At 49.9% G+C, this 22,921-nt stretch overlaps 1 protein-coding gene across 5 annotated transcripts in view; it reads left to right on the top strand.

Annotated features, from left to right (window-relative positions):
- PKNOX1 (PBX/knotted 1 homeobox 1) overlaps window positions 1-13,744 on the top strand; it is a 57,713-nt gene extending 43,969 nt beyond the window's left edge. For all 5 annotated transcript variants that reach the window (XM_046651644.1, XM_046651639.1, XM_046651643.1 and 2 more), the window contains exons 9-12: window positions 4,934-5,062; window positions 8,440-8,516; window positions 10,793-10,965; window positions 13,390-13,744. In XM_046651644.1, coding sequence (XP_046507600.1) covers window positions 4,934-5,062; window positions 8,440-8,516; window positions 10,793-10,965; window positions 13,390-13,601 — 591 coding nt within the window. In that variant the 3' untranslated portion in view covers window positions 13,602-13,744. The remainder of the gene's footprint in view (window positions 1-4,933; window positions 5,063-8,439; window positions 8,517-10,792; window positions 10,966-13,389) is intronic.
- The last annotated feature ends 9,177 nt before the right edge of the window (window positions 13,745-22,921 follow it).

The following is a 22,921-nucleotide window of genomic DNA, read 5'->3' as shown; positions in this document are numbered from 1 at the left end:
CCATCCATTACAGTCTCTGTGAGCACGAAGCAGTGGCGGTCGCAGAGCGTTTCCCGGTGTCGAAGTGCACTGTTTTCAGAGGAGCGCGTCTTAAAGTCAGGCCTCGCTTACCCAGGAGGGCTTCCTCCGCCTGCTGTTTCGGAAGGAAGTTTTCTACGTGACTGAGTGTTCCTGCAGACGGGCCACCAGTGCAGACAGCGGTTGGGAGAGTTCAGGGGGTCACCCTGTCCTGCCACCTGACCCCCTGCTCCCTCAGGGACCTGCGACTGTAGCTCCCGTCCTGGCCGCCTGTGGGCTGCCTCTGCTCTGGTCCCAGTGGCCCTGGGAGGCCCCGTGAGCTTGTCGCCTCCCCATCATGTCCCCGGCTGTGTGTGGCTTCCAGGGTGGAGGGCTCGGAAGCTGCTCAGGGCTGTAACAGGAGAGTGAAGAGTTTCAATCCCGAGCCCTGGTGGGGTGTTCTTTGAAGGAAACATGCATTCGACGTCCAATTCTAGCTTAGCTATTTGGGCTGTTTTGGGCTCTTTTCTTCCTTCTCTTTGAGCTAAAATTTGAGTTCTTGCTGTGCTTCAGATAATCAGGGCGAGTAACTTACCAGTGACAGTTTCTGTTTTTGTGTCAGAAACTGTCAGGGTTGGTTTTGTCAAGAAAATTGGTGATTGTCTATCAGGACTTGTGTTGTCGCTATGGCAGTCACCATTATTCCTGACTGAATCTCAGCAGTGGTGGCCGTCGCGGACACGCCCTCGCAGCACTCGCTCTCGTGCCATCCCCATCCCCCCTGGTGGATCCCTGCTCAGGGTGTCTGGCTGGGCGCTGGGGGTCGTGGGCACACACGGGGGCCATTTTAGCGCAGCCTCCCTGCCCCAGAAGAGGATCGGCCGCCATGGGGGCCCAGAGCCCATCAGAAGCAGCCAGAGTGTGACTCTCTTCCTCGGGCATCTCGGCTGAAAGTCTTTAGTTACATTTCTAGTGCAAACCCACTTAAAGACAGTTTGGAGAAAGTGACAAGGAGCTGGGGGGCTGAGATTTTGTTGACTTCCTCTCCCTTCGCCCCTTCCCTGTTCCCAGGAGAGTCTGATTTGTACAAGTTATTTATATATTTTAGGTTTTCGCTGTGGTTTGGCCTCTGATAAGGTTTTTTGCCTGTTTTTCTCTGTACAATGATTTTTAGTTGCTTTATGCGGTTGCTGTGCCGTAGCTCAGCGTGTCTGGGTGCAGACAGGTCCGGGACAGGTTCCCGCAGTTCCTGCCACCCTCCACTCCCCTCAGGCAACCATTTCAGATCTTTTAGCCATTCTTTTGCATTTTGCCCCATATTTCTAAATAAAAATCCCCTTTCCTGACTCACCCCTTAAACGTCTCATTCTGGCTTTTTGTTATGCTTGGTAAGGGGCCTGCTCTCTCCATCCCATGCCTTGCCATGACTTGTCACGTGTCTCCCCAACTCCTTTAGATCACAGTGCAGTCAGAGCTGTTTCAGTGTTAGCATCGTCATGACCAAGGACACCCCAGTTTCTGATTACAGTGCTTTTCTGGTTCAAATGTTTGTTTCTGCCCGAGTTAATAGCTGTTGTTTTTTCCATTTGCTAAGTGTTCACGGTGTCGATGGCTAGATCCTCCCATGTTCTCCAACACCCTCTCTGGTTCCCCTGCGCCTGGCCTGTGAGGGAGCACGTTGGGGCCGTGCGTCCAGGAGCCCTCCAGCCTCCCAGACTCCTGGGCCGGGCGCAGGGCACGGGGTGCATTCTTGGACTTTCCTTGGACATCCCCTTGAGGACTCCGTCTCCTGGAGCCCATGTTTTCTACTTTCTTGGTTTTATTCCCCTTTTGAAAACTTCTGGAGAAAATGTGCATGAGAGGTACATTTTGTTGAGACTTTGCAAACCTAAAAATGACTTTATTTTGGTCTCATACTGATATGCAGTCTGCTCACAAGGACAATTCCGGGTGGAAAATGGATTGCCCAGAGTCCGGAGGCCTGCTGTGGGTGTGTTCTGGCAGCAGGGTCGCTTTGAGAAGGTCTATGTGGCTCTGTTTTTCTATCTTTTGTGTTTTCCCTGCTTTTAGATGTTCCTCTTTTCTCTGAGTCTTTGGTACTGAGCCAGAAGGAGCTTGTGTCCTTGGGTCTAGGACATTTTCCTGCACTCGCTCTGTGACAGTCTCCCCCACATGCACCTTCTCTTTCTGGAGCTGTAGTAAGTGAACATGGTGCCTTCTGAACCAAGTCTCTTGGTTTTTGTATTTAAATTTCCATTATCTACTTTTTGTCTGCTTTCTGAGAGATTTTCTTTTATCTTCCAACTCGTCTATTGAGTTTTAGATTTTCGGTGTAGTTTTAATTTCTAAGAGCCCTTCTTCCCTCTCTGTGCTTTTCTCTTTGTTTTGAAGTAGCATCTTATTTTTGGTTCATGGATGGTGGCAGTTTTTTTGGATTTGCCTTCTCTCTGTTTCCTCTGCATCTCAAAGTTTGTTCACTTTGGTGTCTGTTTTTTGTGATGGGGGCTTTCAAGTGTTTGGGGCCATTCAGCTGTCCTTTTAAATGTAAACATGAGCCACTTGGAAAGCTCTTTGGTGCTTGTCCAGTGCTGGGCTTGGCAGGCTGCCTTTTCTGTTGGCTGACCTCCATATTCTGCCATCCCTTCGTCTTGTCTTCAGTTTCTCCAGAGAAGGACTCTGATTTCTTGCCTATGGCATAAGCACAGTGGCAGGAGCAGGTGTGGGCTGGGCTGGCTCTCTTCACCCCTCTTTCTGGCCCTGCCCCTCACTCCCACCCTCCAGCTGTGCTCAGTCTGCCCTGAGTCTGCAGCCTCTAGTCTGTTTCTTCGAGAAAGAAACCCAGAGTCTCCTGCAGAGGTGGAGGCAGGTGGGTCATCTGCAGAGAATGATGGGGGAGGGGTGTTGTCTGGAGAGCTCAGTGCTTCTTAAACGGACTTCCAGCCAGTTTCCTAGGCTTCTGAATCCCCCTGCCTTGTCCAGGCCAGGCTGGGCTCGAGTCCAGCCGGTGCCAGTGGGTCATCTCTCGGCCCTCGGCTTGCTTTCCTCTCGCGGCTTAGTTGGCATGTCCCAGGTCCCCTTGGCGGCATCCGTGAAGGCGAGCCACGCAGCCAGCTGTCACTTTGTCTATTTCTGAGCCCACATCTGCTTTAACCCTGCACAAAAAAAGCAACACTGAAGCACATGTCAGATTTCATGGGGAAGATCATATATTGAATTGAGACAGATAAGGCAGGCAAGCTAAATTTTGGGCCTGGTGCTTTAAAACTAGTTTTAAAAGTTCATTTTCCATTCTTTTTCCTGTACACACAAACCTGAGGCGGTGCTTAATACCTTTTGCTTTCAGTCCTTTAACAAATAAACAAATACATTCCAAAAAACAATTATGCCCTTAGTAATAATCTTGAGTTTTAAGAAATTATGGATACAGTTAGTGGTCTTACTGTCTCCTTTAAGTCCTAAATCCTGTCTGTTTAGAGGTGGGTGTTCAGGCCTTTTAAGAATCTGTCCGGGGCCAGCCCCATGGCTCAGTGGTTAAGTTCACATGCTCCACTTCAGTGGCCCAGGGTTTTACTCAGATCCTGGGCACAGACCTAACACCACTCATCAAGCCACGCTGATGTGGCGTCCCACATAGCAGAGCCAGAAGGACCTACAACTAGAATATATAACTATATACTGGGGGGCTTTGGGGAGAAGAAGGAGAAGAAAAAAAGGAAGATTGGCAACAGATGTTGGTTCAGGTGCCGGTCTTTAAAAAAAGAAAAAAGAGGGACTGGCCCCGTGGCTGAGTGGTTAAGTTCTTGCGCTCCGCTGCAGTGTTTCGTTGGTTCAAATCCTGGGCGCAGACATGGCACTGCTCGTCAAACCACACTGAGGCGACATCCCACATGCCACAGCTGGAAGGACCCACAACGAAGAATATACAACTATGTACTGGGGGGGGCTTTGGAGAGAAAAAGGAAAAAAAAATAAAATCTTTAAAAAAAAAAAGAAAAAAGACTCTATCCAAAATGATGTAAATCTAGAGGAAGTGCAGAAAATCCTTTAACTGTGTCTATGAGTAGGCCATACCGAGATTGACCTACAGAAGTTGACGTTCCTTTATTTATAGAGTCATATGTGAACCCTGAGTTAAAGCGTGAGAACAGCAGAGATGTCCCTCATGTGCCTGTGCTTGTGTCCTCCCCTGGTCTGAGTGGTGGACACTGGTGACCCCATCTCTGCAGGCCCACTGGGGCGAGACGCTGCACCTGGGACGCGTGCCTGGCCTGAAGCACGGCCTCGTTCACATCAGCGCTTTTCTCACCTTCATGTGAAAGACACTTGTCCAAGAAGCGCTCCGCACGTCCTGACCTCTTGAAATGGATGGACAGGATGTGTTTCATGCTTTCTCAGGGGTGAGGGAGGCACTGTCTTAAGTGGCTGCTGAGGCCGTCACCCTGTTGCTTTGTGGTGCCTTAGTCTGCACATTGTGTGTTTGTTTCTTTCCCCTCTCTTCAATGGGCATGACCTCCTCGTCTGTGGCACTTTCAGCTTCCCTGTCCGTTCTCACTGGTTGTTTGAAATCTCTTTTAGGCTAGGAAATCAGGTGTAATCATGTCTATTAGTAGAGGGTGCCAGATGAGAGCAGGTGGTGGACGAGAGGAAAGTGGGATTCGCCTGTGTGCAGAGTAAACGACTCGAAGGCCTTCTCAGCAGCCATCCTGTCTGCCTCACCAGACCAGGGGCCTCTGTGTAGTTGAGACATAGTGTAGACAGTGATAATGTGGAGGGAGCCATATCCTCAAAAAATTAGCCCATACTGAGCATATGCCTTTACTGAAATAAGTCCTTTATCCATAGCATCCTTGGTTATTTTCTCCATCTGCATTCATAAGCTGCTTGGATATGTCATAATTTCTATGCTTTCTAACATTGTTTTTCAATTGTTTAAAAGCTCCAGTTACAGTTAAACCAAGATCTAAGCATCTTGCATCAAGATGATGGCTCATCTAAGAATAAGAGGGGAGTTCTGCCGAAGCACGCTACCAATGTGATGAGGTCGTGGCTCTTCCAGCACATAGGGGTAAGAATGGGGTGGCCTCGCCGTCAGCAAGACCCTCAGAGAGCCTTTCCTTCTGGCTTATTTCCTAGAAAACATTTACTTGTATGGGCTAATAGGCCTGGTTTTAAGTATCAGTGTTTCGTTGACTGTCCATAATGGGTTGAGCATGGGACAGAAGAGAGAGTTACCAAAAAGCGGAGGACATCGCTTCAAGAAACTTAAAATAAACGAGAGGTCCCCCTGGTGGAAAGGGAATAAGTTCAGCTCCTATTGACTGTATATGTGCGCCTGAGAGAAGGTACCCATGCACGATGACCGGTGAGGTGAGGTTAGTTAGAGAAGTGGGCAGAGAAAAGAGGCATTTGGGCAAAACCCTGGAAAATGGCAGTTTTATGTATTGGATTTGACAGGGAGATGTGATGAGGTCAAAGGTGGAGATGTACAGTTGAGCCTGTCGACAGCAAGGTCAGCAGAGCTGGCCAGCAGGCAGTGCTGACTCCTCCGCATTGTGTCCGTGCACCACCTGTCCTCCTTGGCTCGTGGCCGCGTCTTCTCTGTGAAGACGTCCTATCGTAGGAAGCACATGCTTGCCAATGGATGTCATGGCAGGACTCACTCGTTAGCTGGTTGAGGCCCCTGTCCTCACACTGCTGAGCTTGGGAGAGACGAGTGACCCAGAGCAGCTTTCAGGAGCGACACCCCGGTTTGGCAGCCAGGGTCAGAATGACCAGGAGCTCGTGGTGGGACGGGGTGGGAAAGTGGACGTCCCTGCCCTTACAGCCGTGTCCGTGCAGGGGAGGAGAGCCCACCAGGGTGTTCGGGCGCAGAGGCAGAGGCCACTTGTGTAGTCGGGAGTGCAGGAGTTCAGGAGGTCTGGCAGAAAGCTGCCTGGTGGCTCATGACCCAGCCTTTCAGCCAGGCACTTCCATCCTGCGCTCAGGGTTCTCTGGAGTGTGCGTGGCCCAGGCCACCAGGCTGCTCCTAAGAGCTGTGGGGGTCAGCCTGGACCTGCCCCTGTGCTTCATGCCGTCATCACCCTAGTGTCTTCGGCTGCACCCATTTCCTCACCATCTCCATCCCAGTGCCGGTGTGGCTCAGCAGAGGTGTCTGTCACCCTTCTGGAGGCGCCTGCCACCTGGGCCCAAGACCTGCATTTGTCACCTGTCTCCATCCTTGCCCTGACTGGGAACCCTGAGACCAGCACCTGGTCTTGGTCGTCTCATGTCCCACTGGGAGGTTAGCCCTTGTCACTGTTGGGCAGCCCCCTTTTCTTCTAACTGGAGTCAGGCTCCTTTGCTGAGGGACGGGGGTCTGAGGGAGCGACTGGCTCCTGGCTTTGAACTGGCACGTGATGTTGCTGAGCAGTTCTAGGGAGGGGGGACCCTCTCCCTTTCCCATAGGGAAGCCCCGAGGAGCCCCGGCTCCCCCTCCCTGAGCACTAGGACCCTCAGCTCCTCTCTTCTCTGTTGCTCTGGGGCTCTGGTCTCTGCTGAGCCATTCCCATCACAGGACACGGCAGGACATGTAGGGAGAAAAAACGGTGCTATCTTTGGGCGGTATGACCATGTGTAGACATGTATCCTAAAAAGATTCACTAGAAAATGAAAAGTTTTGTGGATAAGATGGTACAGTGGTGGTCATCATACTAATTGGAAATGAGTCGGTGTGTGAATTAGGACATATCAATTTGATGGAATATTATACAACTGGTTACCCTGATAAATGAGAGCTGTAAGCACCAGGAAGCTTCCAGTAAATGGTAGTAAGTGAAAAGTGGAGCATACGTATTTCTGTGTATACTGATTATTACAACCAATAACTCTATCTGTAATATAATGATTAGAATACAAACAAATAAGTGGTGGGATTGGGTATTTTCCTTGTAAGTTTCTCTGAATGTTTTAATAATTTCTAAAACAATAACCCCTGCTCATAGGTTCAACTAAAATGCCATTTTTTGTCATATGAACCACTTTCTATCTCTCTGCCCTTATTTCTTTGAAACACTGTCCTCTCCTTGTGGTTTTCCTAACACTATGACAGCACTTACTACCTTTTTTCCTCTCATTTATGTACTTAGGTTTCCTGCCCCCTTTTTATTTCATGAGGTTTTAAAGGGCAAGAACAACATTTATGTTTCCATAACGTCCAACTCAGGGCCGTATGCTCGTCCGTAGAATCAAATTGAATTGGTATCAGTTTCAGGAAACTAATAGTCTGCTGCTCAGATCAGTCCGATGCTGTTCCATCATCACCAGATGTACAGTGACTCTTCCAGCAGATACTGAGAGTTCACGTAAAGTAAAAGCCAAAGTAAACTCCCACTTCCTTACCCTGTTGGTGCCATTCACTCTGTGGGGTCCCAGTCAGTCCAAAGTAAGGGGCTTCTGTGCATATAGATTTTAGAGTAAATGTCTTATTGGTTTCAAACGTGGATGGTAATCAGTCTTGGAGAAATTGTTTATTACTGTAGATAGAAATCATTTTCCTTTGGTACTTCTGTGAATTTTGATATTTACTTCTGGTTTAATTCCATTTTTTTTTAAAGTGAAATGTTCTAATCGTATGTAGAAGAAAGAGTCATATAACAGACACTCCCATCCCCAGCCCTCGGTCCAGTTCTTTACTGGCAGCACATGTTAACCTAGCAGAGGTTTGTTCTTGGAGAGCCGTGGATGACCTCAGTGCATCCCAGTGTGCGTGTATCCTCGCAGTGACCAAGGTAGAAGTCTGTCCCCTGAATGTGCTGGGCCTGGAGCTGCCTGCCTAGCCCCTTCCTGCCGCCTCTGTTGATCCAGCTGTGGGATGGGGGGTGTGTCTGAAGTCTCCCACCTGTTTCCTCTGCTGTAAACTAAGGTGATGACCCTGTCTGTCTCAGAAGGTGGTTGTGAGGAATCGGTGAATGACTATAGAATGTACAGGGATGATACACGTGGTCTGTCTTGCTGGCAGAGGTTTCATGGGTGAAAACTCAAGCATTTATCCACTTTAAATGGATGCAGTTTATGGTTCATAAATTATACCCCAGTGAAGTTGATACAGAAACTGTCGATGGCATCAGGTGCTTAGAACAGCACCTGGCCCAGCACAGAGTGAGCCCCTGGGTGGGCAGCTGCCTCAGTGGCGGTGTCACCATGGTCCTCACCCTTGAACGCTCAGTCTCTGTCTCGCCACTCCTCTGCCCGTGCTTTGACCAGGGCGGCTGGGAGAAATGCTTCATTCTGTTTGGGGCATTTCTAAAAAAAGTTATAAGACTAAAGTTAGGTTTTAGCTAAAATCACTATTGACACCTAACAGTTTTTTACTAATGATGATTTGCGTGCTTCTACTTTCCCTAGGTAGTCTTGAGTTCCTTTTTAAAGACTGAAGTTCATGGTAACCCTTCTTTGTATTTTTAGCATCCGTACCCGACAGAAGATGAGAAAAAGCAGATAGCTGCTCAGACAAATTTGACACTACTCCAGGTCAACAACTGGTAAGAGTGCCCCTTTCTGAGACTGTGCTGTCAGCACAAGGGAGCACCTGGCAATGCTGACATGAATACATAGTACAATTTGGTTGAAAATATGAGTTCTTTTAACTAGGAATCCTCTGTTACCATAGCGCTGGAATTGGTGGCAGGATACTTACAAATAAATCAGCGCACGCTTTCAGTATTTTTAATGATCTATACTTCCACTATGGACATTTTGCCTACTTCCTGCTTCCCGATTAGAAATGCCTTTCTCTGTTGCATTACTACCCCCAAACCCCCACATTCATTCAAAAATGTGACATTTTCGCGGATGAGCTTTGATTGGTGGATGGCCAGTTGAGGTGTCCTGATCTCTGGTGGCCCCCTGCAGCTCTGCCACCTTGTGAACCCCTGTGTCGCTTTGTTCAGCTGTAACTGAGGGAGGCAGTCCTTCGGCCTTCCGTCTCTATATGGTCTTGTGCTACAGCAGGACTTGGGGTCCTAAGAGGGAGACGCCCGGGGTGACAGTTACTTTATAGAGGAACCATCCTGTTCTCGCTCTGGTGTCACAGGTTACGGTGGGCCCCTGTGCGTCCCCTTAAATGAGAGCTGTTCACCTTACTACATGGCGTTAGGGTCTAGGGGACACTTAGATCTTGTTTGTTAGTCATTTGTCTCATTTTGGTTGACTTACTGTTCAGGTGTTGGAAACTATTTCAGCTTGATAAAGTTGGCGTGCATAAAAGAAAAGACAGCACAAGTTCTACCACTTGTAAACATTGTTATCTTTTTATTTTAACTGTTAAAGTGTAAACTTGAAAGTCAGGTAAGTTCCAATATAAATGATAAAATCTCCCAACTTATGCAATTATATGTGCGGGAGGTATGCGTGGTGTTGCATTAAATACTTCTGTTATCTTGCATTTGGGCCATTATTTTTAAGTAGGAATAATACACCACACTATTTGAATTATTTCCTGTTAAATCTTTTTAGATAGTGTTAACAAAAATTTAAAGCTTTCAAGTATATTCTCTCAAGAGATTAACTACCTTGTCGCTCATACCCCGGGGAAAAGAAGACAGAAAAAGCGCCTTGGGCTGGGTGGTCTAGCTGTTTCTGGATTGGTCAGGGGCATTGTGTGCATCTGCACAGCCTCTGCTGTGGTGGGTGCTTTCCAGAATGGCTGTCATTTCACTTCTATCACAGGTGTGTGGTGGCCGTGTGGCCGAGGGGTGTAGATGGACAGGAACAGGGAGCATGTGCATTAGGCATCTTCTGGGTGCTCCAGAGACTGCGGGGGAAAAAGACGGGACCCGGGCTGCCTCCTGGGCTCTCCCTCCCCTGCTGTCCCACATGTGCAGGCCAAACTCGGGTTCTGGGAGGGTGGAGATTGAGGAAAGCAGGCTTTTCTCTCTACATCTTTTCAGATTACTACTGTCTTTATTGATGGGAGGCTGCATCCTGCACGCCTCGTGGCCGTGTACTTTGTGCTCTCTACGTGGGGCCAGGGCACCGAGTCAGTGCCTGGTCTCTAAATGCAGCTGAAGTCTGTTGGGGATTTTGTCCTTGTGCTAGCCACGTGTCTAGGACAGTTTAATGACCAGTGACTTCAGCTGTCTAAGACATAGCTCGTCGTTGGGAATAGTCTTTTAAAGAGTTGAAACTCTGACCTCAGAGCCCTAATTTGTGGTGGCCCGAGACAGCAGTCCACACCCATGTGCTTCAAGGCCTGGGTGTCTGTCCATGCTCAGGCCATCTGTCCACTCTCAGGGCATCTGTCCATGCTCGGGCCATCTGTCCATGCTGGGGGCATCTGCCCACACTCGGGCCGTCTATCCACACTGCGGCCTGGCCGAGCGGGGCTTTGAGATGGAGACAGGGCTGCAAGGCCTCGGGTGTGACGAGCCTGCAGGCCCGACAGCTCTGCTGCTTTAACCTTCTCCTCCTTAGAGAAAATGACGTCAAACTCGCACCCTCAACAGTCTCATCAGTGTCAGCCCGGATATCGTTCACAGACCGGGAGTAAATGAGTTAAAGTGAAGAAAAGGGCCACAGCCGAGCTGGTCTTGACTCAGACGAGTCATTTTAAAAGCAGCCTACCCTGTTTTTCTGGATATTCACACAATATGCTTGTCATTACTCTTAAATATTTGTAATAGAGAATATGAGTTATTCTGATTGCTTGGGGGTGGTTTGTGAAGCAGCCTGTTTACTGGAAGGACTTGTCGCCCCTGCAGGAGGTCTTTAGAAAGGCCATTTTGATGTAAGTTTTTCCTTTGTCCACGTCAATGCTCAGGTTCATCAATGCCAGAAGACGAATTCTTCAGCCAATGTTGGATTCTAGTTGTTCAGAAACTCCGAAAACGAAGAAAAAAACTGCTCAGAACAGACCGGTTCAGAGGTTTTGGCCCGACTCCATTGCGTCCGGTGCTGCACAGCCGCCACCGAATGAACTCACCATGTCGGAAGGTACGGACAGCGGCCGTGGGGCCAGGGCCACGAGGTCAGGGGCACAGGGCAGGTGGTGGCGAACATGAGAGCGAAGGGGCTGGATGACCCTGGCTCCCCGTGAGCTCTGGGTCTGGGGAACCAAAGTGTATGCAGTGGTCTGTTTTTGCACTGAAACGTGAGGAAGGCCCTGTCTGCAGAAGCCCCCTCTGGATGCTCGTTAAGGGAGGGTGCAGAGCTGTTGACGGTGTGGCACTGGGGACCGAGAAGACACACAACATGGGTGAAATGTCACCTCCGTCTCAAGACGCAACTGGACGGTGTATGCTGTGCCTTGTTCCCTTTTTATCTTCCTTCTCCCTCGGGCTTCGGTGCACAGCACTGAGTCATGTTCTCACCCCTCGGCCTTGTGCCCGTCTCAGCCTGTGTGGACCCTGCGGCCCTCGCTTCACTTTGCTGGTTCCCGTTGGCCCTGCCCCTCTCGCCTTGTCAGCATCCTTCTGATGTGTGTAATAAGCATCTTTCTGTTTCCGTGAGTTCTCCAAATCTTGCAGGGTTCTGTGCACGTGTATTTTTAAGTGTATATAAATGGCATTATCATCTCCTTCTTCCTTTTTTTCACTCAGCAGTGTACTGTAATGAGGTTGGGAAACTTTGGGGCCGTTATTTCTTCAAACATATTTCCCACCCCCACCCGCCCCTGCAGGGACTCCAGCTGTCCCTCTTGGGTCATTAAACTCACATGGTCACGGATGCCTTGTCATCTTTCTTTCTGGATTCTTTTCCTTTATTTCATTTGGCTAGTTTCTATTTCCGTCCTTCAGCTTCACTGAGCTTTTCTTCTGCAATGTTGGACCTCCCACTAATCCCATCCAGTGGATTTTTCCTATTAGACAGTGCAGTTTTCATCTCTAGCCGTTCCACGTGGTCGTTCATCTTTCATGGGTCTACTTAGGTTTTGAACATAGAAAACAGTTGCAGTGAGTGTTTTGATGTCCTCCTCTGCTGACTCCAAGCCCCATCAGTTCTGGGTCGGTTTCCGTTGCCAGTGTCTTCTCCTCACTGTGGGTTGTTTTCCTGGCTGTTGGCAGGCCTTGTCAGCTCTGCCTGGGGGCCAGACATTGTGGGTTTTGCCTTGTTGGGGGTGCTTTTGTGTTGGAGCTCTGTCCAGCAGTTCGGTTACCTGGGACAGTCTCATTCCTGTGTGCCTTCCTTCTGAGACTGTCCTTGTTCCATGGTCCCTCAGTGCTCTGCCCCAGGCTGGGGCTCCACCCGGTGCCCCGTGCATTCGAGCTGTTCCCTGTCTGGCAGGGTGAGCTCTGATCTTTCCGGTGGTTCTTCCTGGCCTCCGTCGTCTCCTGCCCACCCACACTGTCCGTCCTCTGCACAGGGCTCAAGGCGGCCACAGCCGCGCTAGTCTGGGGTCGGGTGGGTCCTCACAGTGGGCTGTGAGTCGCGCTTCTTTTGTTTCCATCTCACCTCTCTTAAGTTGTGTTATGTGCATTTAAAGCTGCGGCTCCATCATTTGGGTTTTGATATGTAGTGGTCTCACATTCGTATTTAACTAATTTCTATTTTTCAGGGTTTGTTTTCTCTTTTAATCCAAGAATTAGTTAGAAAGGTATTATTTCTCTCCCTCCCTCCCTGCTTGGAAAAGCAATACTTGTCTATCGAGGAAGAAGTTCAAACAGGACCAGCCAGTGAACAGTGAACCTGTCCTCCCTCTGGCGTCTACTGTTGTCCAGAGACAGTCCTTATTCCCAGTTTCCTGTGTGTGCTTCCAGTGCATGTGGGATCAGATGCTCTGCGTAGACAAGAATGAACGCATCTCTTTAGAAGTTTTCCCCCAGGACCAATATAGCGTATCGTACTGTCTCCTCTTGCTTTCATCACTTGTTGGTACACCTGGAGATCTTGCAGGCGAGCACCTGAGATCTGCTGGGTTGTGTTTAATAGCAGCAGAGCATTCCATGGCTCAGCATCCCTCCTCCCTGCCACCCGTAGGCCCCTGGGTTGTCTCCGCTCCTCTGCTCTTGGACTGGGAGACAGGCAGGCATCAGCCCTCACAGGTTTGCTTTCTTTTTCCTTTTCATACTTGTCCTTGCTCTGACTTGTTTTCCTTTTCCCGTTTGCCCATTTAGATTCGTCTTGTCAGCCTTTTTCCTGTGCTCTTGGACCTCTTGTTCTCCTTGTAGCACTCACTGTCCGCCCTGGGCGTCTGGGTTCTTTATAGTCCTGACCCCCAGAGGCCTGCTGTAGCCTGAGTTTATCAGCCAAGCAAGGTCTGAGGCCGATTCTAGAGGCAGTTTCCTGTTGAGCATCCCAGAAACACATGGGGGTCTGGGCATGAGGTCACACAAGCAGACAGCACCCAGCTGAGTAATAAATGTGTTCCCCTGCCAGCGCTAAGCTGAAGAGTGACCACCCGTGTCCTGCCCCCCGCAGGAGCTGTTGTGACGATCACCACACCTGTGAGCATGAATGTGGACAGCCTCCAGTCTCTGTCCTCGGATGGGGCCACCCTGGCAGTACAGCAGGTCATGATGGCGGAGCAGAGCGAGGATGAGTCTGTGGACAGCACGGGGGATGGCGGGGCTGCGCTGGCACCCACCCACATCGGCGGGCTGGTCCTGGAGAACAGCGACTCCCTGCAGTAGGGGCTGGGCGCCAGGACCTGGGCGGACGGCCTGACTGTTTATAGTTTGCACAGCAAACATTTTACACAGTTTTATTTCTAATATGTTTTATATGTAGATATAGAAGAGTGCACTTTTGTATTTCATAGTCGGCTTCAAGAGCGTTTTTGCTGGTGCAGCGACTTCTTTCAAGTGTGTGTGTATGTATGTGTGTGTGTGTGTGCGTTGTATGTGTGTGTGTGTGTATGTGTGGGTTTTTAAGGAAGTTCTTTAAAGGTTTAACGCTAAAAATGTGATGAACGACAAACACCCCTGTGAACTCCTGATTAGATTAAGGACTAGTGCTGCCATTTTCTAAGAAATCATGCGGTTTTCATTTAGTTCGGTGGTCACAGCAGGTCTCAGTGGGCTGCTTTACTGTGTGGCTCATGGCTTTGAAAGAAGCATCTGCACCTTAACGCTGCCAGTGTGAGGTGGATGGCAACACATGACAATAAACTGAGTGTGACCTCGTGGTGAATGTACGCGATTCCAATATGCTTAAGTTCTCTCATATTCCGTGAGCCTGTTTCGTTTGCTATATATAAAAAGAATCTCCTATTTTTACCTTGCTGGAATTATTGGATAAAAGGCTATTTTTATAAATTCGTTATGAATTGGATTATGACTATATTGAGGATGAGATTTCTAGAGAAGAAACAATACATGCTTACCATTTCCATTTGGAGTGTGCTGAATTGACCAAATTTAATGAACCTGCCCAAAGTTAGCTAGCAGTCCATGGTTCTCTGCTATCCTAGGGTAGTAATTGACATTTACTACTGTAAAAGAAAAAGCTATGTAATGAAATTATCTTCAAATTTTAATTTATATGTAAATGCTCAGATTGTAGTTTACACTTGATCTGAACATATATCTAAAGGTATTTGCTACATAGGACTTAGGGACGTTAAGTGACATGGTCGCCAGGAATCAGTTGAAAGCTGTTACCATACACATTTCAGTCTAATTTAAATTTGACTACAGTTAAATGGTTACTATACCATGTTAGCTGTGTATTGCTCTAGAATTTTTAGTTAGCCATATGTTACGCATAGAATGTTTATTATAAACTAATATAAAATGTCCTCCATCCCATTGGCTCAGAGCTCGGGTGAATAACACACACTCAGCTTTGTTACATGATTCACAGATGTCCATGCAGTGACAAAGATGGACTGGGCCTGATGACGGCGCGATGGCAGACTTCCCTGCCATCGGCTCTCGCACGCTTGCTATTGGCCCTGGTGTCGATGTTTTCTCCTTGTACGTTGTTGCTTTGGAATTTCCAGAGCCCTACCCTCTGGCTTGGTCATAGGAGAGTTGGAATAATTTCAGGACTTCCGTTTCTGGGGACAGGATGAACCAGAAGAGTAGACTGGGTTTTGTTTGCCTTGGTTTGTTTTGTGTTTGTTTTACTTGCAAGTGGGCTTTTTCTCAGAACACAGGCCCCTGGTTTCACAGAGAAAGTCTTTACACAATCTTCAGTGGGATGCCCAAAACTCAGGCATTTCCGAGGGATGGTTTTGCGGTTGGGAAGATCGTCAGCTCTTGAGGTCCAGCACTAGCGATTGTTTATGGACCAGGGTTACACTGAGGGATATTTTGAGCTAGGGCAGATTTTTTTCTGGAACTGACTTTTTCTCTAAAATTTATTAATTTAAGTAAATCATAGGAGAGTACTTCCTAGATAACTTAGAAGGCAGCAAGAAATACATAGAAATTTCTTTTAAAAAATTTCGTGAGCTTTAAAAGAAAAACTTGTCAACTCTTTCTGGGGAGAGAATAACATTTTTAAGCAGGTATTGCTTTCCTTATTTATAAAGAGTTTTTAATATTTTAAGTCAAGTCTGCACAAGTTTCCAAGATCATTTTAACTTCGCTTAAATTCTGATGTTGTTGGACTTGTTAAAACGAGGCCCTGTGGAAGCCAGCCGGCCACCTCCTTCTCCCCTGCCGCCCGCACCCGCTTCCTCTGCCCATCTCAGCCGTGGGGCCCTTGCGCTTGGCTCAGTGAAAGCACTCAGAGTGGACTCGTGCTCGGGTCCTTGCTTCGTGCCCCCACCAGCAGTCACCTTCGCTGGGGCGGAGGTGGTTGGCTGAGTGCTGTGCAAACCATGTCGGTTTGGAGACCGGGCTGTGTCGGGTTCGACCAGCCACGCCAGCCTGGGTTCCACCTTCCATGCCCAGTGACACAGCGTCACTCTCTCCAGCTGAGGTCAGTTTTCTCGAGCCCTCAGTTCTTACTCACCACATCCAGAGGAACAGGGTAAAGGTCACTTAGAGAGAGGGCCCATGTGTGGACGTAGCCTGAGGCTCCTTTCACGTCTTCCCGTGACTGGCTAAGGTGCTTCTGAACAGCATCGACATGGAGAGCCGTTTCCATTTACAAAACCACTGCCCAGCATATTTGTGCTCACTTTGCCCCTGTAGACCCCATTTTCCAGCCCTCGGACAACCCCGCTGAGCTTTCATTTTCAGTGAACAGATTCGATCCTGACTTTGCTCCTGTGAAATCCTTCCTTATGAAGGATACTTTTGAATGTGCTTTGAGACCCAGATGAAGCATGTTGTTATCCCGGCTGCTCAGCTGTCGTACAGAGGTCCGGACGGGCTCTGCTGGAGCCCAGACAAGCTCCAGCTGACGGACTAGCTCAGCTTTCAGTGTTTGGTTCCAGAGGGTAAAATGAATGTAAGTATTTGCCCAGTGTGCAGAGTGAAGTGAGCAGAGGCAGCAGCCAGCTCACAGAGCACAGAGCAATGTCGCTAAAACCGTGCCCCAGAGGGTCCCAGGGGTCATCTCTGTGTCACCTGTCAGCTGACCCGATCCTTCCCTGTGTGAGAGGGCGTGGGGGCGCTGTTCTCTTTAGACACCCTCAAACCTCCCCAGAGGGTGCGGACGGTCCGTCTCTGGCAGGTGGTGAAAGAAATCACCCAGCGATCTTCCTGTTGAGTCATGTTTGTCCATGGACTGACAATCTTTAAAGTGTGAATACTGTAACCATATGTTTTCTTGGATTGTTGTCTTTCAAAGGGATTTTTGTGAAGCAATTGATTTATCAAAGCAAAAAAATTAAAAATAGAAACACGCTTCATGGACGTTTCATTTCCTAAACTTTGTGTCACCACAGGCTGCTTTTCTATCCTCAGTAAGACGTGCAGATTGTTGACATGTTTTTCTGGTGACACGTGGGGTTCGTAGTGCCCCCAGCACATTTTAAAGATTAGGATTGCACCGCGCTGGGACATTCAGATTATTTACTTTTTCAAGAGTCTTTTCTTCAATTACTTCAGGTAGTCATTGGTTTTCCAGGAAAAAATGGGAAAGTTTTTGTTTGTTTGTTTTTTGTTGTAGTTTATCATAAATCTAGTCACTTTGATAGTAATGAGAAGAAAATGGTTTGTCTGGAGGTGTTCCCTTTCACAGTTGATGTTGTAAGCACCTGCCAGGGCCGGCCCTGAACAGCCAGAGCAGGCGCATTGAGACGGTTCCACAGGGTTTTTTTCTTTGTAGTCCCGCGTGTTTTAACTCCCCAGACTGCTTATGCTCAGAGGCTGAAGCAAGTCAGCAGGCTTCACTGCTTTTAAAAAGTGCATCTAAAATTGTGAATCCTGGTGCAGATGAGTGCCAGCGATGGAGTACGTGGTTTCAGGAGATGCTGGTTGATGGGACAGAAGATGGAAGTCGCTGTCTTGTCTCCCCAACTCCCTTAGGCCGGAGGCCAGAGGGTGGGTGTGAAATTGAACCAGGTGAGACCTTGGCCCGGCCCTCGAGCCCTCTGGACTTAAGTGCTTCGTTTGTCAAAGGAACGAGCTGGTTTATAGGGTTTATTCCAGCTCAAAAATAATGTTTATGACTAATAAAATTCTATCTGTGTAGAGAGGGACGAGTGAACAGGTAATAATCTACACATGCTGAAAGCAAGCAGTCTATTTGGATTAACTGTTGAGTGTTTTGCACTGGGATGTGAGGCCGCTGTCCTAAATCGTGGATGCTATGTTTAGTCCACATGCTGGGCTATACACGCTCCAAGAAGAAATTCTTAGCACAAATTATCCTTGCCCTTTTGCAATCAGATCCTCTTATCTTCACTGAGACCTAAGATCTCCACTCCATTTTTAAAACAAAATTTGCGACCCTACAGCGCTGTAGCATCTCGGCACACGAGACTTAGTGAAGCTCCTGCTGTCCCGGAGGCAGGCCGTGGGCTCCGGCGCTGCAGCATCTCGGCGCACGAGACTTAGTGAAGCTCCTGCTGTCCCGGAGGCAGGCCGTGGGCCTGCGGTGGGTCTCCGTGAGCCCGCTCCTCCTCACACTGACCCAGGACCCGCCTCTGCAGAGGGGAGGGGACGGACTATCCCCTCTCAACTGGGTCTCTTCCAGCTCTGCCCTGCTTAGTCCACATAGGACCGGTTAGTGTCGCCTAACTGAATAATTTGATAAGTATTTTACATACAAATAGTATTTAGAAGGCCTTATCTTGCACAGATGTTCCTGTTTCTTTATGTCATTATTTAAGTAGACCCAAGCCTTCAGCCCACAGACGCCAATCGTGGCTTTCACAGAAATCAGGAGGCTTGTGTCCGGTGCGTTTGGAGAGGAGCGTCTTGACGTTGGTGGCTTTAGTTGCTTGCACATCTTTAGAAAATGGCCAGTAGAAAACATCAGGTATATTTCAAAATATTTTGCTTCATGTTAACTCATTTTTTTTCTGATATTACTTTAACACCATCAGAAAAAGCTGTGACGCCCTCAGTGGTTTCTGCACTCTGTGTGTTAGTGTAGACCTGAGTTTTCAAACCCCGTTAGGAGAGCCCGTGGAGCTGGAGGAAACCCAGCACGGAATCGAGCCGGGGAAGCGAGGAAGAGGGGTGTTTGCAGGAGAGGAGTGTCCGTCATCCCCGCCCCGGGGGCAGCTGGAGCTGTGACAGAGCAGCGTCAGAGAAGCAGCAGAGCCAGGAGAAGACAAGGCAGGAATTCATCTTGTCACCTTGGGGTGAGGAAGACCTGTTAAGTCCCCAGATACATAAGTCATAAGACAAAACATTGGTGGATTTAGCCAAATCCAAAGGCGGGATTTCTGTTCTGTGAAGGACACCAAGGACTGTTAACAGTCAGCAATCTGAGAGAATAGTTTTTTCCTCTCTTTTTTAACATCTAAAGCAGACACGGAGTTCATATTTAGGATTAAGGGGAATTCCTGGAAACCAAGAGAAAAATGACAGAGGATGTCAACAGGTGGTTCACTGAACGGAAACCCCAAATGGCCCGTGAGCGTAGGAAGAAGTGCTGAGCCCCAACCTTGTCAGAGAGGCGTAACTCAACCACAGAGGGCTCCCCTCTGTCTGCCAGGCGGACTTGGAAAGGTGGCATCAAGGGTGTGAGGAAGTGGGAACGGTAACTGCTGCCAGGAGCATCACTGGGACAGCCTGTGCGGTCCTTCTGCCAGGCCTGTGGGACATTGTCCGCTCTGCCCTGGGTGCCACCATCTCCCCTGGAGCGGTTGGTGTAAGGACCTCCACCAAGATGGTCTCGGCAGCGTTGTCTGCGGTGGCAGTGGCTTATGGAGGCACCTGGGTGTCCAGACCGAGGGGAGTGGCTGGCAGATGTGGTAGGCGCATGGCTGTAGGGGCTGTGGGGCAGCCGGATGCCAGGAACCAGCTGACCTGTGGCAGACGGGTCTTCTTGGGGCTGATTCTGAGGGCTGCTTCATCTCTTGACCGTGGGTTGCTGTTTTCTTTGTTGTGTGTCTCATGGTTTGTGAGTGAGTGCTGAATATTGTTTTGTAGGGACCAAACAGTAGATGCACTCACGCCCAATGGGCCGCCTTTCTGACAGGCCCTCGCTGAGGGGTTGAGTGCATCTGTTGAGCGCATGTGCTGGCTTTAGGTTTGTCGTTGTTTGTGTTACCTTCAGCCTCTCCAGCCAGAGGGTTTCCCTCTGTGCTCCCACCTCGCCTCCAGCTTTCAGCAGGCCCTGCACGCCTGAGCCACCAAGGGAGTCTCTCTGCCCGTGCCCCTCCCCCAGGGGAAGATGCAGTGTGGGTCGAGGTGGGGGCAGGCTGTTCTGGTTTAGCCCCTGCCGTAGGTGGGTACTGTGTCCTGGAGCTCAGGGGTCAGCCTCTCCAGCGGTCGCGCCCAGTGCTGCCTCTGCCCTCAGACTCTGCCTTGTGTCTGGGTGGGGTCTTGGTCGGGAGTGTGCCTTAGCAGGACGGTGGCTCTGAAAGGGCTTCTGTGCCTCCCCTGGAAGTGGTGGTCTTTAATTGGGTGGGGGGGGCTTCCTTCCGTGGTGGATTAAGGCTTTTGCTTCACGTGAGGGAAGGGTCTGGATGGTGGGTGGGGTATTGTGCCTGCGCACCCCAAGGAGGGTCTCTCCAGTCCCCGCCCTGCTCCCTATCCTCCTCACCAGCACCCGTGTGAGTGAGCGCTGACCCCCCATGGCTGGCCCCTGAGCTCTGTGTCACCTCCCAGCCTGCAGGGGCTTGTCGCCTGGTAGCCTTGCAGCCACAGCTCTCTGAGCCCCAGAAGAATTAGGATTTTGTAGATTATCCACTTTTTCTCATTGTTAGGGTGCAAGGAGTGTTCTTGTGGCCTTCTACATTGGGAATGGAAGCAGAGCTGCAAAATGATTATTAAAAACAAGATTTTAAGATCAGTTAGAATGGAGAAAAAAGCAGAACGAGATCTGTAACAACATCACATTTAGGTAAATGAGACATGCACGGCACGCTGTTTTTGAAGGACATGTACAAATATGTAGAAAAAAGGGAGGGAGGGCAGCATTAGGAGTGGGTCCCGAGGCCGAGCCAGTGTGCAGTGAGGGAGGTGCGGCCTCGTCCAGGCCGGTGGACAGCATCAGGAGCGCTCTGCATGGGGGATCCGAGAGCTCAGCAGAGGGGAGCCAGGAAGCAAAGAAGGACGCTTGAGGTCACTGTTGTTCAGAATTTAAAGGGTGGTTTCGTTGTCTCCCACCTTACTGTTGAGCACTCTGAAGCCATCTGGATCCTGATTCTGTGGACAACAGTGTTTATTTTCTGCAGGGGTCGGGGTCTTGTGACAAGGTGTGTTTTTCCACAGCCATATTCGCAGTCCCACAGGCCCTTCTAGGACTGTGTCCATCGAATGAGTCCCCTTCTCCTGAAACTGGGTGAGGTTTTATTGCTGCTCGATGTCAGAACGGGATGCAGTGGCTGTGACGCTGGGAGACTGAGGTTAAGACCAAAGGTGGATAGCTTCCACCTAGCCCTTTCTCTCCTGGGACACTTGCCCTCGGGTCCCAGCCGCCATCTTGTAAGGAAGCTCAGGCTGCACTCGGGGGTCATGGATGGGGTTCCAGCCACAGCCAACACTAACTGCCAGACCTGCAAGACTGAGTGAGCTTGCAGATGCTTCGAGCTGCCACAGGGACAGCTGCTCATAACGTGCTATGCCATTATTAAGCAGCCCTGGTAAGTGGAGCAGGCCTCTCTGTTGCCTGGGCTCTGCGAGGCCATGGCCTGCCTCCACATGGGCCTGCTTTCCTCCACTGCACCGCGTCGAGCACTTGGTGGGCCGTTCCAGTCGTGTGCTCGCCTCTCTGAAGCTCCTGCTCAGACCCATGAGAAGACACCCAGCCGGCCTGGTCGATCCTGATGCTCATTCTGATCTAGTCACTAACCATCCCCCGACAGTGCTGTTGGGCCCAAGAAGAGCCATTTAAAGGCACTTGGAAAGGAGTGGGCTGCACATAGGCCTGCGTTGCAGGGACCTCACGGCACCAGCCAGACACCTGCTTCGTCCCCCGTGCGAAGCTTACATTTGACCGTGTGGTGCCATCTCAGCTGAATAGGCAGCGAGGCTGCTCTGCGTGCCAGTTCACTTAATTCCTGACGGAATGCATTTCTGATTCAACCCGCTTACTGAGAGCCCACCACGGGCCAGGTGCCGGGCTGAAGATGCGGAAGAGCCCCGCACTCCTTGCTGAGATGCTCCTGATCTGACGGAGGAGGCAGAAGGGAAGATCCTGCGTGCAGGCCAGCCCGGCACCGGGAAGGAAGAGCCTGATTGTTGTGACTAATTCACAGAGGCCAGACTGAGTTAATGAGCAGCCCGGAGCATGACACACAGTGATGGTCTAGTTCTGTTACTAAAATGCTTGGGAAACAAATCAGTTGCAAACCAATGTGTCTACACTGAAGTCTTTAGGGGCCTGATCTAAATAATGGGCCTATTTGTAAATAGCAGCATCTGTGTCCTTAGGATTACTTGCGCAGCTAAGTCTTGGAAGCAATTGGTTGTTTGAAGTGGGTCACGGGGGTTCTCACTAGACATTTGCCCAGCAGACCCGTTTTTTTTCTTCTTTAAACATTGAGCACAAATGTGAACAGCACCACTCTCCACTGAGCCCAGAGTGCTGGCTTCCTCCCCAGGGGGGCTCCCGTGTGGCCATGGGCGGCTGCCATAGCAACTGGGGCTGCAGGCTGCTCGTTCAGTCCCCCTGTGGGTGCTGCTGCTTCCTGGCTGAGTCCCGAGGTCACGTGCCCTGTCGGGACACATGCGATGACTGGCTTCGGTCAACTGAGGCCCTTGCCCAGGCAGCACAGAGTCACCACCTGCCCCACCCCAAATGTCACGCTTTTGGGCGCCAGCAGGGTGGCTGGGCTGATGGGGAGGAGGAAGGGATGGGTGTTACACAGATCGACAGTACCCACCACCCTGGGTTTCCTCTTCCTGCCTCGGCGGCTGGGCGTGATCCCAACAGGGACACGAGGAGAAGCCGTGTGCCCGGGCCTCTGCGTGGAGTCCAGCGTGGCATCACTCGCGCACACAAAGATGACTGCAGGCACTGGCACGCCCACGCCTGCTGGTCCTTTGCAGGACGAGTGCTGGGGTTTGATGGCCCTGCAGCGTTTTCCTCTTCTCATTTCCGATTGTCCTTCCCATCAGCCGTTCTGCCTTCTAGCCACAGTGCTTAATTTCAGCCTCAGCGTCTGTCCCTTCTCTCAAGTCTCAGAACGTGCCTCTGATAGTTTCTCAGTGTTCATACACGTGGTTCCTCCATCTCTCCCTCTCCTTAAAGTTGTGAATCTCTAAGTAAGTAAACACCTGTTCAAAAATGCAACCTTCGGGCTGGCCTGGTGGCGTAGTGATTTAAGTTCACGTGCTCCATGCTTCAGCAGCCCAGGGTTCATGGGCTTGTATCCCAGGTGCAGATGTGCACACCACTCATCAAGCCAGGTTGTGGCAGTGACCCACATACAAAATATAGAGGAAGATTGGCACAGATGTTAGCTCAGGGACAATCTTCCTCAGCAAAAAAAATT

Source organism: Equus quagga, unplaced genomic scaffold (assembly GCF_021613505.1).
Source record: "Equus quagga isolate Etosha38 unplaced genomic scaffold, UCLA_HA_Equagga_1.0 73442_RagTag, whole genome shotgun sequence".
NCBI lineage: Eukaryota > Metazoa > Chordata > Mammalia > Perissodactyla > Equidae > Equus > Equus quagga.
This window is presented reverse-complemented; position numbering and strand designations above follow the sequence as displayed.